This window comes from Mus pahari, chromosome 6 (assembly GCF_900095145.1).
Source record: "Mus pahari chromosome 6, PAHARI_EIJ_v1.1, whole genome shotgun sequence".
Classification (NCBI taxonomy): Eukaryota; Metazoa; Chordata; class Mammalia; order Rodentia; family Muridae; genus Mus; species Mus pahari.
Window position 1 is genome coordinate 91,720,750 of NC_034595.1, and position 13,813 is coordinate 91,734,562.

The following is a 13,813-nucleotide window of genomic DNA, read 5'->3' on the forward strand; positions in this document are numbered from 1 at the left end:
GAGTTACCCAACTGAGCAGAAGCTGAGGGACCAGGAACCCAGGCTCCGAGAGGCACGGATGAAGCCAGTGACTGAGAAAACCTGCATTTTATCTTATTTTATCATGTTTATTATTATTATTATTATTATTATTATTATTATTATTATTATTATTATTATTTTATTTTTTATGAGGCAAGTGGAATTGTTTCAAAGTCAATAGAACCTGCTGGGCAGAGGGAAGAGCCAGGGTTTCTTTCTCAGGAGACTCTGAGGCGAAGAAGCTGGGAGGTGGGGGCAGGGTCGCAGGTTTGGGTCAGCCACAGTCGGGACACACAGCCCCCGAATAATGGGAAGCCAGTGCGGAGGAGTGACAGTGACAGCCACAGCGAGGCCAGCAGAGGAGGAAGGTTCCAGGACAGGGGTGGAGGAGCCTGATTTCTGGAACATTCTTTGTCCTTCCACTTTTCCTCATGCCCATCTTTTGGCTCCACACCACACTCAAGGATCAGAGCTACTGTGAGCAAAGAGGCCAGAGCGGGACTTTCCTGGAGGACTGTGGGAAAAGGCTGGGGATGGTTTGGAGCCTACCCTGGGGAGACAGCAAGACAATGACCAGACAATGACCTGACAAGGGTTCCCCCATCTCCTCCCCTCCCCCCCCCCGCCATTTCTGTAAATAGATCCCAAGGTGACTGAGGGCCAACTTTCTTCCACTCACTCAACAAAACAGAAACACCGCTATGCACGAGGTCCGGCCCTCTGCGCATTCAGGTGCCCCGCCCCCATGTGCGCATGCGTGTGTGCACAAGCACAGGGGCGGAGTCATTATCTACCGAATCCACTGCACTCATTCATCCCCAGCATGGGCTGGGGTTTCCCATTGTGAACACAACACCTCTAGTGTCGCCCAGGGCCTCTCAAACCACAGGTGGCCCCTGCTTTGTCCCCCGTTTCCCCCAAGCTTGTGGGGTTAGGCCCCAGTCCTTGACAGGGCCACAGAGGTTGGTAGCCCTGTCTAAGGGCTTGTTCATATAGCCCTGCCTGGGAGGGGCAGTTAAAATGATTTATTATCTATTTACTTATTTACTTATTTATGTCAGATCCTGGTTGTGGCCGTGTGAAAGGTCCAGGACTGGAGTTGGCGCCGCAGAACCATGTGCTAAGTGTGGGGGATGCGAGCTTGCTCCCAGCGCTGGGAGGCAGAGACAGGTTGAGCCCATGCCTTGAGAAGGGCGGAAGTTCTTCCAAGACCTCACCCAAGCGGCACGAGCTGCTGCCCCCCTCTGCCCCCCGCAGCACACCCCTCCCATTCTTGTATTCTCTTCCCACCGACGGGGCATGCCCTTGTGTTGGCTCTTCCCGGAGGACAGACAAACACCCACATTTTCATCAACACCCCTGTCTGATCAAATGTGTCTGCTCCGATCTCCCCATTTGAAAACCGCCATCAGGATCAGCAACATGGCTTGGTGGGCAGGGGCGCTGGCTGCCAAGCCTGAGGACCTGAGTTCCGGTCCCGGAGTTCACGTGGTGAGAGGAGAGAGCCGACCCCCACAGGCTGGCCTCGGATCTTGGCACACAGAGCCTGAGGAATGACACCTGAGTTTGTCCTGGCCTCCACAGGCTCCCACACACCCCTGCATCTACAAACATGCACACACCTGCAGACACAAACGACAAAAGCATCTATGACCTAGACTTAAGGCGAGAGCTAGCCTGGGATCCTGGAGAGGACGCTGGGCTAGCTCTGGCCCCTGTCATCTCCTCGGCACCCACCCTCGAGCAGCTTGTCCTCTGGGAGTGGGTGGGGGCCTCTGGTGATACCAGGCTTTCTCTTCCCTGTGTCCTCAACCTCTCACCAGTGGCCTGGGGGCCACCCAGACCGCCAGTGCTTTCCTGCTGCTGGAGTCAGACAAGTCACTGACCCACTGACCCCGGGCACCTCCCAGAGGTTTTTAAGGACATCACTTGGGCCAGGATTTCCAGCTCTGTGGGGGAAGCTGCTGCAATTCCCACATGAAAGGCTGCATCAGACTCCACCCACGAGGCTTCCTCCATTGTCCTTTGTGACCCAGAACCTGGCAAAGGTCGCAGTGCTCAGTAGGTACTCAGCTTATATTTGTTGAATGAACAAATGGAAAAATGAACAAATGAACTGTTGGGGATCTGATCTGCCCAGTACTGTACAGAGTACCTAACAAACAGCACCTCAGAGTACTTAACAAACAGCACCACAGAATACCTAACAAACAGCACCATGGAGTACCTAACAAACAGCACTGTGGAGTACCTAACAAACAGCACCTCAGGGTACTTAACGAACAGCACCATAGAGTGCTTAACAAACACATTTGGAGTTGCCACACTTAATCCTTAAAGTCATTTCATGAGGTAACGAAAATGAGGTTCAGCTGCCCAAGCCCTCCCCACTGTCAGCCTACAGCAGGGACTGTTTCTCCCTTGTTAGGCAGCCCTGTAATTCTTTGCATCCAGGGCCAGGGAGTTGTATTTATACCTCACAGAGAACTAATTGGCATGATAGGCCCCACACCTCCGACTTATCTCTCTAGCAGATCTCTCGCCCAGAACCTGAGCTGGGCCAGCAGCACCCAGCCCCTGCCTGTCCCATCCTGCCCCCCACAGGCCAAGGATCTGTCCCTCTTACCCACGGACATCCAGCGGGGTCGCCGTGCCCACCACACACACAGCATGAGTGGGCTGCTCGGGGGCCACGTGGATCACCGCGCCCTGGGCCATCCTCGCTCTCTCGGTCAGCAGGCAGCAGGAAGCCCCTGGGCTGGTTCCTTTATAGTGCCAGGCGAGCCCGTGAGTCAGCACCTGCCCTGCCCCGGAGGCCCAGCCCCTCTCCACTCAGGTGCCCCAGTGGCTGCAGAGCCTCCTCTACCCTGGGCTACCCAGGACCCCCCGATGGGTGTCCACGGTGAGGCCCGCAACAGCAGAACAGTGGGGCACTCGGAAGCCTGTGAGGAGAGAGCAGAGGCTGTGCCCTTAGCCACCCCTGCCTGGGCCAGGGCTGCACATCTTGCCCAAGCACACTTAGCAGGACATTGGGAAGAAGGGGAGGATGGCAGGAGAAGGCTAAACAGAAGGCTATTCTGGGCGTGGCTGAGGTCCCCGCCCCGCCCCCCAGTCTTCTCATCGGGACCCTCTCTGAAATGCTCTCAGGACAGCCTGTGAAACTCAAGCTGTTGTAGTCCCCTCCCCCACCTCATCCTTGAAGCATCTCTGAGGTCAGCCCACAGCATCACACCCACTTTCCAGATGAAGAAACTGAGGCCCAGGGTAGAGGAGGCTCTGCAGCCAGTCAGGATTTGAACAGAAGCGTGGCCACAGGGGAGGGCCTTTATTAGCAGTCTGTCCTGGTGACGTGGTCTTTTCAAACCTGAAGTCAAAGACTTCTCACTGGAACACCAAGCATTCAAGGGCAGTTAACTGCCTGCCATTTTATAGAAGAGAGGCACAGAGAGGGAAAGGGCACTTGTCCTGGGGGCCATGGATTGCTTGTGGCATGGCTGGGAGGGGAAACCGTGTTACCGGATGGAGAGGTGAGGTTTGCTGCATATCCTGGGTATCTGCCTCTACGGGACCTCCCCCATAAGACCAGATGGTGCGGGTGTGGGCCGCGCCTGCCCTGAGGGCACCCATGAGGGCGCTGTACCTGGTGCCAGAGCTGACAGCTGATGGGGTGAACTGGGGGTGGGGATGGACAAGTCCTAACAGGGAGTCCAGAGAGGGTGTGTCTGTCTCGGAGGCTGCCGAGAGCACAGGGTGTTTGGGGGGGGGGGGCTGTAGCTCTGGGCTTCGCAGGTTCTCCTTTGACTTCACACCAAAGGCCGCAGGATTAGGGAGACCTGAGCACACGACCTCCTGGCCAGCGTCCCCAGAGCTCAGCACATGTGTGTGTTGGACAGGAGGCCACTGGGGGTCTGAGAGGCCAAAAAAAAAAAAAGGCTCCCGGGTCCCGCGATCCCGAAATAGGACCTAGGACCAGGGTCCTTTCCTGTCCTCAGGGGGTTTGGTACAAAAGCCAGGCCAGCCATAGTATAAAGACATGGTAGGAGTCTGTTTTGTCCCTCCTGTCCCTCCACCATGTGAGTCCTGGGCATTGAACCCCAGGTCACCAGGCTTTCTGGCAAACACCGTCTCCCTGGTCCCCAGACTGATTTTTGAGACAGGTTCTCTCATTGGCTGCAACCCACTAAGTCCACTCTGCTGGCTTCCAGTGAGTCCCAGAATGTGTCTCTGCCTCTTCAATGCTGGGAATCAAGTGTGGGCCTCCACCCCGGCAGGGCTTTACGTATGTGTGATACACGTGTGCACATCTGTACGCGTGTGTGTGAGCCCGTGTGTGAGCAGGGTTGAGCGTCTTCCTCATTGACAGCTACTTCCTGTTTTGAGACAGGGTCTCCCACTGAACCCAGAGCTTGCTGATGGGTCGGGTTGCTGACTCTACAAATCAGTCGTCTCTGACTCACAGGCCCCGCCACTGCACCTGCCTTTTTACGTAGGTGTCTAGGTGTCGGGGATCCAAACTCAGATCCTCAGGCTTGCAAGGCAAGCGCTTCACTGACTGAGCCGTCACCCCAGACTTACCCACTGGCTGTTGAGAACTGTATGTTTTTAAGATGCACAGTGTGCTGTGGGATGTTTTTCTTGTTGTTTAATAATAATAATAATAATAATAATAATAATAATAATAATAACTTATCATCATCATTATTATTAGAAGTAGTATCATTATTTATTATTATTGTTGTTATTGTTATTATTGTGCAATGCAGGCATGCACGAAGGGCAGAGGACAGATCTGTGGATCTGATCTCCCCTGCCACCTTTACATAGGTTCCGGGTATCAAACTTAGGCCACGAGTCATGGCAGCAAGCTCCTTTACCCACTGAGCCATCTTGCCGACCCAAGGTCAAATGATGGCTGCAGTCAAGCTATCTCTTCACGTAGGAAACTGTGTTTCTGTCACGTTTTCTTTAGCCTGCCCTTTCTGATAAGCACCTTAGATGTACGGCCGCTCTCCGGAATACTGATTTATCGTTCTACGCCCCCGGAAATGGGATCGCAGAGTAAGACGCTTGCTTTCCAAATGATTCTGTCAAACCACACCTACCTGAGCCCGCTCCTCGCCATCCCTGTCCCATCCCTGCTCGTTTGGTTTCTGTTTCCACCGTGTCACTGCCACAGATGTCGCTGATGTGACCGGCAGATGCTGCAAATGTCGGGTATCCGGCGTTAACCAGCACAGGCCTTGCAGATGCTGGGCTGCCTTGAACACTCACCCCTGGGATTTGACTGTAAAGCCCTCGTTCGCATCTCTCCAAAGGCAACTTGAGGGCTGAGCCGGCAGCCTTCAGAAGTAACACTGACATCTGAACTTGAACCTGGGCCAGGTTTAGAATAACACAGACACCTACACTTTCCTCGGGCGGGCGTGGGTGATTCTCTTCCTGAGCCTGTTTATTTGCCCAGTGGATTCCCACCCAGCAGAAGGTTGCTGGGCAGGGCTGGGTGGCACAATGGCCAGGTGTGGCCAGCACAGCCTGGGGCTTCTTGGCTCCTCAGTGCTTCTGCTCCCTGTCTGTCAGACCTCGCCGTGCTCCCCCATTGTTAAAGCAGGGTCTCTCATCGTGGTCTGTGGCTCAAGGGTCCCGTGGTGTAGAAGGAGCAAGCTGGTAGTTACAGAAGTAGCCATGGTGCATGCTTGCATTCCTTGGCTGCTCTCCTGCTCTCCCAGCCGCAGTACCGACTGTCTGTCTGTGCAATTTTTTTTTGTTGTTTTTGTTTTTTTTTTGTTTTGTTTTTTTTTTTTTTTTTGAGACAGGGTTTCTCTGCATCGCCCTGGCTGTCCTGGAACTCACTTTGTAGACCAGGCTGGCCTCGAACTCAGAAATCCACCTGCCTCTGCCTCCCAAGTGCTGGGATTAAAGGCGTGTGCCACCATTGCCGGGAGAGACTGAAATTTTAAACATCAGGCTGGAGAAAACGACTCAGCAAATAAGAGGGCTTGCTGCTCTTGCAGAGGACCTGAGTTCGATTCCTGGCATCCACAGGGCTGTTCACAACGCTCTGTAACTCCACTTGCAGGAGATCTGACGCCCTCTTCTGGCCACTGTGAGCACAGATACACAGATACAGAGAGACACACAGACACATACATTAAAATAAAATTTAAAAGTTCATTAACTTTTAAATAGAGGGGCAGGGATCTGCACATCTAAGCATGTCATGGTCCCTGCTGACCGCTGAACTGTCATTATCTGGGCTCCAAATTCTTCAGAAGGGGAGTCTAGTAAGTTGTCATTTCCTTTGCCTACCACAAGGTACCCAGGGGGATTCCAGTGTTGGAGTGGCCCACCATTTCCCTAGTCTGATAGTCAAATGGAGGGACGCAAGAGTCTCTAAAATATCCTTTTCTCTGGCAGGCCAGTTACATTTTGATGGCTGGCTGATATGGCCCCTGAGTACAGAGAAATTCCAGGGCTACTGGCTGTACCCCTGAGCTCCGGGTGACTGTCTCGCTGCTGGAGAGAAAGGGTCTGTAAGATCACACAATGAGAATCCAGTGCTCGCTCTGCTCCTGATGCCCAGATCTGACAGTGGAGATGTAACACAAAGGCCAGAAATAAGAGATTGTTCTGGGCTGGGTGGTGGTGGTGGTGGTGCACGCCTTTGATTCCAGCACTGGGGAGGCAGAGGCAGGCGGATCTCTGTGAGTTTGAAGCCAGCCTGGTCTATATATCAAGTTCTAGACCCGCCAGGGCTACATAGAAACAAAACAAAACACACTCATAAATGAAGGCATTTTTCAGATGCACTGGTGGGAACGTCAGATAGACGGTTACAGAAGCTCAGGGAAGCTCTGTCCCAGGCCTCAGAGACTGTCTGATGACACTCCGGGCACTGAGGTGCTGAAAGCTGGTGGTTTGTTACACCACATCCCCAAAGACCTCAGTGACAGTCACAGCGGGTCACGTCAGGTGCTGGTGGGTGAGGAGTGGCCATCACGGGCACGAGAGGGAGCACAAAACAAATTTGCTCCCAGATCTGCAACTCCAGAGAAACTGGCACTCAATGGCCCCCACAGGCACCTGTACACTTGTGCTGTGTATGAACTCATGAAGGCACACCACACACTATGCTGGCTAGCCTTGTGTCAAATGGACACACCATAGCATCAGCTGAAAGGAGAGAACCTCCATTGAGAAATTCGTAAGATTCATCTGTAGGGAATTTTTAGACTTAGTGAATGGTGGGAGGGCCCAGACCATTGTGGGCAGGGCCATCCCTGGGCTGATGGTCTTGGGTTCTATAAGAAAGCAGGCAGAGCCGGCCAGTAATTAGTTCTCTTCCATGGCCTCTCATGAGCTCCTGCCTCCAGGTCCCTGGCTTGCTTGACTGAGTCCCTGTCCTGGCTCTCTTTCAATGGTGACCAGTGAGTGTTATGGAGGTATAAGCCTAATAAACCCTTTCCTTCTCAACTTGCTCTTTGGTCATGGTGTTTCATCACAGCAGCAGAAACCGTAACACACACACACACACTATGTGCATGCAGAGGGTGTTGGATCCCCTGGAACTGGAGTTACAGGTGGCTGTGAGCTGCCTGGTGCTGGGAACTGAACCTGGGTCCTCTGTGAGAGCAGCAAGTGCTCTTAGTCACAGAGCCATCTCCCCAGTCCCCAAGGAGAAGGAGGAGGAGGAGGAGGAAGAGGAGGAGGAGGAGGAGGAGGAGGAGGAGGAAGAAAAGAAAAGAGCTGGGAGCACACAACCATGAATAGATACACACAACCACAGTCAGTCAGTCAGTCAGACAGAAAGTCAGAACATACAACCACAGACAGCCTGACAGACGGAGGGAGGGATGGGGAGAGAGAGAGAGAGACAGAGAGAGAGAGAGAGAGACAGAGAGAGACAGAGAGAGACAGAGAGAGACAGAGAGAGACAGAGAAACCCTGTACATACTCTAATGGGCTCACGGACCCTGGTGCCCAGCTGGGGAATGGGGAGGAAGAACCCTGACTAGACTTCCAGTGTGACCCAACCACCTCCTGTCCCTTTCTAGTCCACTAGCTGTCACCAGGATATGTGAAACTATTGACACAGCTGTTCTCCACCCACACACTTGGGGCCTCTTCTGGCCTTGGCTTGGCGGTGTGATTGACGACGGGATGTTATCTTGCTCTTGGAAGCCCCAGGCAGCTGGCCCCTTGCCAGCAGCATCCCAGAACTCCTTCTCTGTGCGCTGCCCAGTTGCTCAATGCCTGCCACGAGCTCAGCTTGATCGGCTCACGTGTGCATTCCACATTCTCCTTATCAGCCACCGTCTCTTAAAACCGCACAATGTACCAATCATCAGGAGGATGTGTAAACATATGGGCACTTTAAAGACCACTGAGCTGAAGTCTGCGCTGATGCCACGCAGCTAAAGAATCAGCCTTTAGGAGATGTCTGCGGTCACCTCCCTGACTGTGCCCCTCCACCCCAGCCACAACTGTGTGAGCTTTTTCCCAGCTCTTATGCCCTTGTTTTTCTTTATGGGTTTTACAGTATTGTTTGTGCTTGCTTTTGTGTTGACGGATGGATACCCTATGCCTCCGTGACTAGTTTCTTTAATGCCTTGCTGTTAGCGGGATTCATCCATGTGATAAACCGTGTGGGATACAGATGGCCCATGGTCTGTATGACCTTTCACCCCATGCATATGTAGCAATACAGCTATGCATCCTGCAGGCAGCGGGAGTTCAAGTGTTTGGCTAATACGACCGTCGCTGCTGATGGATTTATTCGTGTGTCCTGGTGACAGCTTTAGAGCTTCTCCAGTTATACACATGAGTGGCATTTCTGGAGCAGGCTGTGTGGCCGCTGCCAATGTGACATGCCACAAGTCCTCTTTCATGGTTATACAGTCTCATGTCATCAGCGGCTGTGAGACTCCAGCTGCCCCATACTGTTGCTGACCCCGGCTGCGGCTGGGCGGGGCTGCTTGTCACCTCTGTATCCGAGGGAGCATCTTACATCCCCTGTTTGTTTGTGTCCCTGCGTGATGTGTGGGACAGTTGGAGGATGTGAGTGTGGTGGTCAGAGGACAATTTTCAGAAGTGGCTTCTCTCCTTTCATCGTGGAGGTTCTCAGGATAGAATTCAGGTGTCCCTGCTTGGTGGCAAGTGCCTTGATACCTTGCTAGCCCGCTCTGGGCCTATTTGAACAGCGAGTGAATGGACTCAGGCTTGGAAACATGAGGTTTCTTCTAGATCAGTGGCTCTCAAAGATCAACAGCATAAAACAGGTATGATGGTGAATGCCTGTGATCCCAGCACTTGGGAGGGGGAGGCCAGAGGGTCAGAAGTTCAAGGTTATCCTCAGCCAGTCTGAGCTCCAAGAGACCCTGGGTCTAAGTAAATAAATAAATCCCCAGGCTTTCTCACTGAGCTGAGTAGAAACTGAGCCCATTATAGTTATGAGGGCCGAAAAGCTTGGGTGGGGATGGACAGGGTTTGCATCCAGCTGGGCTTAGGAGACTAAGAAATGAATATGTCAGATCTTTGGGGTCTGCCAATGCCCATACTCCTTAAAGAACACAGATGACTCATGTCCCTCCCAACTTTGGGATGAAGAGAGGCCCAGCCACCAGAAGTCTCTCAAAGACACAGCTGCAGAGTGGTAGCTAAGGACCCTGACTCCATGTCCCCTGCTGGAAGGCCACTCATGCTGAAAATCTCATTGGTGTTCTGCCTTCCAGCTAAAAAAAAAAAACGGGGCTGAAGCCTACAGTCCTGGGTGTCCGGTTAAGGGAATTAACAATGAACCGCAAGTTTGACGACAGCCAGGGTTCAATTAAAGACCTGTCTGAGGTCTGGAACTGCCCTCCATGCTGGCCCCAAGCTCTTCAAAGGCAACGGGGCATGTTTCTGCCTCTGGATTAGAATGCCTGTGTCTCTGGAGGGACTCACTGGCTATGCTACAGAGGAGCCCTGAGTGAGGCCGTGTCTCTGGCAGCCCATCAGAGCTATGTCAAATCCCTGCCACCAGAGAATGGTGAAACTTGGAGACCCTGGTTCAGGGCCCTGCAGTGAGAGACAGCCACTCTTAGAGGAAGCAAGAGCCTCCATCTTCTCATGAAAACGTGTCTCCTGTTGTCTTCAAGTCCTAGGGAGTAGCTCTGGCGTTGTACTGTGAGCGTCAGGGAACACATGCCTGCTTGGCCATCAAAACCCTGCTGCAGTCAAACTTCTGCAGACAGACAGCTGCCACTTCAGAAGACGCTAACACCAGGAAAAAGCGGTTGAGAGACCCCTTGCATGGCACTGAAAACCATGGAGCCAAATATCTGAAGTTTTTTTTTTTTACTTTATTTTTTATCTTTTAGAATAAAAAAAAAATGTATGTATGTGCTTGACAGCATGTATGTAAGGATCACATGTATGCAGTGCCCATAGAGGCCAAAAGAGGGCGTCAGAACCCCTGGGACTGGAGTGACAGAGGGTTGTGAGCCACCGTGTGGGTGCTGGGAGCCAAACCCAGGTCTTCTGCCAGAATACTGGGAGCTTTTAACTGCCCAGTCATCTCTCCAGGCCTAACAAACTGTATTCATGGTTTTGTTTTGTATGTTTGTTTGTTTGTTGCTTTTTTGACTAGTTCTCACTTTGCAGCCCTGGCTAGCCTTGAACTCACTATGTAGAACAAGCTGGCTTTGGAATCAGAGATCTGCCTGCTTCTGTCTCCTGAGTGCTGGGTTTAAAGGTCACCATGTCCTCTTCTTCCTCCTCCTCCTCCTCCTCCTCCTCCTCCTCCACTTCCTCACTTACTTCCAATTACGTCCTTCCCCATCACATAGCAACGGATCACTGAATGGGTGCACGGTGACCCCTTAGCAGTTCCCAGCAGTCCCTGGAGACAGAGGCTGGCACCATCTCCATCTTACCAAGGAGAGTAAACTCCAGAGAGGGTAAGTGACGTGCCCCACCCAGGTCACGCAGCTAGCAAACGGCATAGCCAGCACGTATCTGGTGCTATCCGATCTGTGTCACAGCCATGGTCGCTTACTGCCTGCGACACATACAGTGTGTCCTCCGTAGATAGCTTATGAATTGAGAGAGTGTGGGCCAGAGGTTCCCGACTCTTCTCCGTCCTCAGAGCTCTCGCTCCTGAGCAGAGCCTACACAGGGTGGAATAAAACCCCAACTGGTGTGCATTGGCACACAGGCTGCTTCCTCCCTTGTAAACAGGAAGGCAAGAAAACGAAGACAGACAGAGAACCACTTCTGTCTTCAGGCTCCGCGTCCCAGAGGGCAGCTTCTGTCTTCAAGCTCTTAGATTTTTCTTTTTTCCTTCTTTTCTTTACACTTCTTTGTTTTGCTTTTGCTTTTTACATTGAAGAACCCCCCCGACTCCATTTTTCATGTGTGCACATATATGTGTGTGCATGGATGCATTTTTGTTCTTTGCTTGTGCATTTGCACATGGAGGCCCAAGGCTAAGGTCTAGATTCACCTTCAAACTCTTCTACTTTACATCTTGAGGCACGTGGTAATCCTGTGATTCACCAGAAAAACCAACTCCACCATCTTGGGCCAATTTAAAGCAAACATCTATTAAATATTAAACATTGACCAAATATTGACTTTGGTCAGGGACATTACATGGAGTTTCCTGAGAATGGCCTTGAGCCACCGCTGCAGGGGCTTATAAGGGCAAACTTATAGGCCACCATACTTTCCCATGAGGCTTTGTTATTTTCCAAAAACTACAATTCCCAGCATTCCAGGAAGTTACCTGGTTCCTGGGCAGGTGGGGCTTACAGGTTAATTTTTGGGCATTCCACTGGGTCTCTCAATCCAGCCCAGAACTTGCCCAGAACAGTCTTATTAACCAGCTTGCTTTGGGAGTCCCTGTCTCTGCCTTCTGAGGCTGAACTCCAGACGGCTTGCCCATGTTAATCCAACACTGACCTGAATTTCTGGGTATTTGAACTCTGGCCCTCACACATGTGTGGCTAGTGCTCTAACCACTGGACAATCCCTCCAGCCCGACTCTTGGACTCTTGGATCTCTCCAGGATGCTGCTGGGTGCCACAGTTAGTAGGTGCCTATAGGGAATGGCTGATTGGAGCGGGAGGGTGGGAGGGGGGGGAAGTAGACAGGAGCCTACAGGCATGGACTGGTTCTGCTCAGCCACAACTGTGACAGAAAAGGTGACCATGAAGTAAATAAAGCATGTGCTGATCGTGGAAGGCAGGGACCCCACTGCCAACAGGGGAAAACTTTTTTTTTTCTTGAGACAAGTCTAATGCAGTCCAGGCTGAACCTGCTATCTAGTCAAGAATGGCCTTAAAGTTCGGATCCTCCTGTATCTGAGTGCTAGGTCTGCACTGGTGAACTGTCATACCTGGCTGGGACGGAAGCCAGGGTTTCCTGAATGCTATGCAAGCACTCTGCCAGACAACTATGTCCCTTGCTTGCAATCAATCAATCAATCAATACGTTTTTTTTTCCTTGCCTCATTTTTTGTTTCTGTTTGTTTTCTCTTGGGAGTGTAACAGTTGCCCCTCTTCTGCATAAAGTAGACTTGAAGTAGTTGTCCAGCCAAGGACTACATTTCCCAGAGTCCCTTGCACCCAAACATAGCCAAGAGCAACCAGCTTTATGTAGGGAAGAGCCTCTGCCCCTGGGCTGGAAAGTTCAAGCTTTGGGGTATGCCAGGTAAGGACTGAGGGATGCTGGGAGAACCTGGAGGCCAGGTCTGCATTGATGTGTAAAATATACACCTCTGTGCCTTGTCCCAGAGTCCAATGGAGGAGCCGCTCACCTTTCTGTCTTCTTAGATACGAATCTATGATCTAAACCTAGGAATCTCACCAGAAGCCCCATTTACAGGGAAGGCAGGTAGGTACACATGTGTAACCCTGGCTCCCAGCTTTAGCATACTGCATTAAAGCCCTACCCAAGCCTCTCCATGCCCTCCCTACCCCCCAGTCTCACTGATCAAGAGAGAAAGAAAAGGACATGGACAGTTAGCGCTAATGTTTCTGAGATCATGGAGAGCAACGGAACCTACTTCCTGGCTCACGTGGGCTCAGCCCAGAGAACAAGGCTCCCAGAAGTTCAATGGCCACTCAGGTCACTCTGAGCCAGTGGCTCCCAGGCCGGGGGATCCTGGGGCGAACAAGGACAATACAAAAGCAAGCACAGCTTTGTAGAGTGGGAAAGCAGCTTCCCACAGGGGCATGGACACGAAGGCCCGGGGCTGGCTTTGCCTCCTGGTTCCTTTTTATGTCCAGGACCTGGGCCGAATAAAAGGCCTGTATGTAAACTAGAGAATGAGCTCTGAGGCTCCTGGGTGGAAGCTGAGTGGTGGTGCCGGTGGCGGTGGCGGTGCACGCCTTTAATCTCAGCAGGCAATCTCTGAATTTGAGGCCAGCCTGGTTTACAGAATGAGTTCCAGGACAGCCAGGTTTACCCAGAGAAACCCTGTCTTGAAAATGCAAACATAACACACACACACACACACACACACACACACACACACACACAGGTTATTTCTCCACCAGTGAAATGAGCCAATTCAAGCCAGATTAGGTTATATTAAACACAGGTCTTTTGGGAAGCTGCTCTCAGGTGAGTGAGTTCACTGGCTCCAAGGACCAAGGCCAGAGAAGTCACCTTGGAGAAAGGGGAGTAGGGGAGGGAGAGAGAAAGGGGCACAGTCAGCCGGGTGTGGTGGCGCACGCCTTTAATCCCAGCACTTGGGAGGCAGAGGCAGGCGGATTTCTGAGTTTGAGGCCAGCCTGGTCTACAGAGTGAGTTC

The 13,813-nt window shown here is 52.1% G+C and overlaps 1 protein-coding gene across 1 annotated transcript in view; it reads right to left on the reverse strand.

Annotated features, from left to right (window-relative positions):
• The window catches only part of Padi4 (peptidyl arginine deiminase 4), a 28,860-nt gene extending 26,104 nt beyond the window's left edge, over nt 1-2,756 (reverse strand). The window contains exon 1 of the mRNA XM_021200583.1: nt 2,648-2,756. Coding sequence (XP_021056242.1) covers nt 2,648-2,739 — 92 coding nt within the window. The 5' untranslated portion in view covers nt 2,740-2,756. The remainder of the gene's footprint in view (nt 1-2,647) is intronic.
• Nucleotides 2,757-13,813: the final 11,057 nt, after the last annotated feature.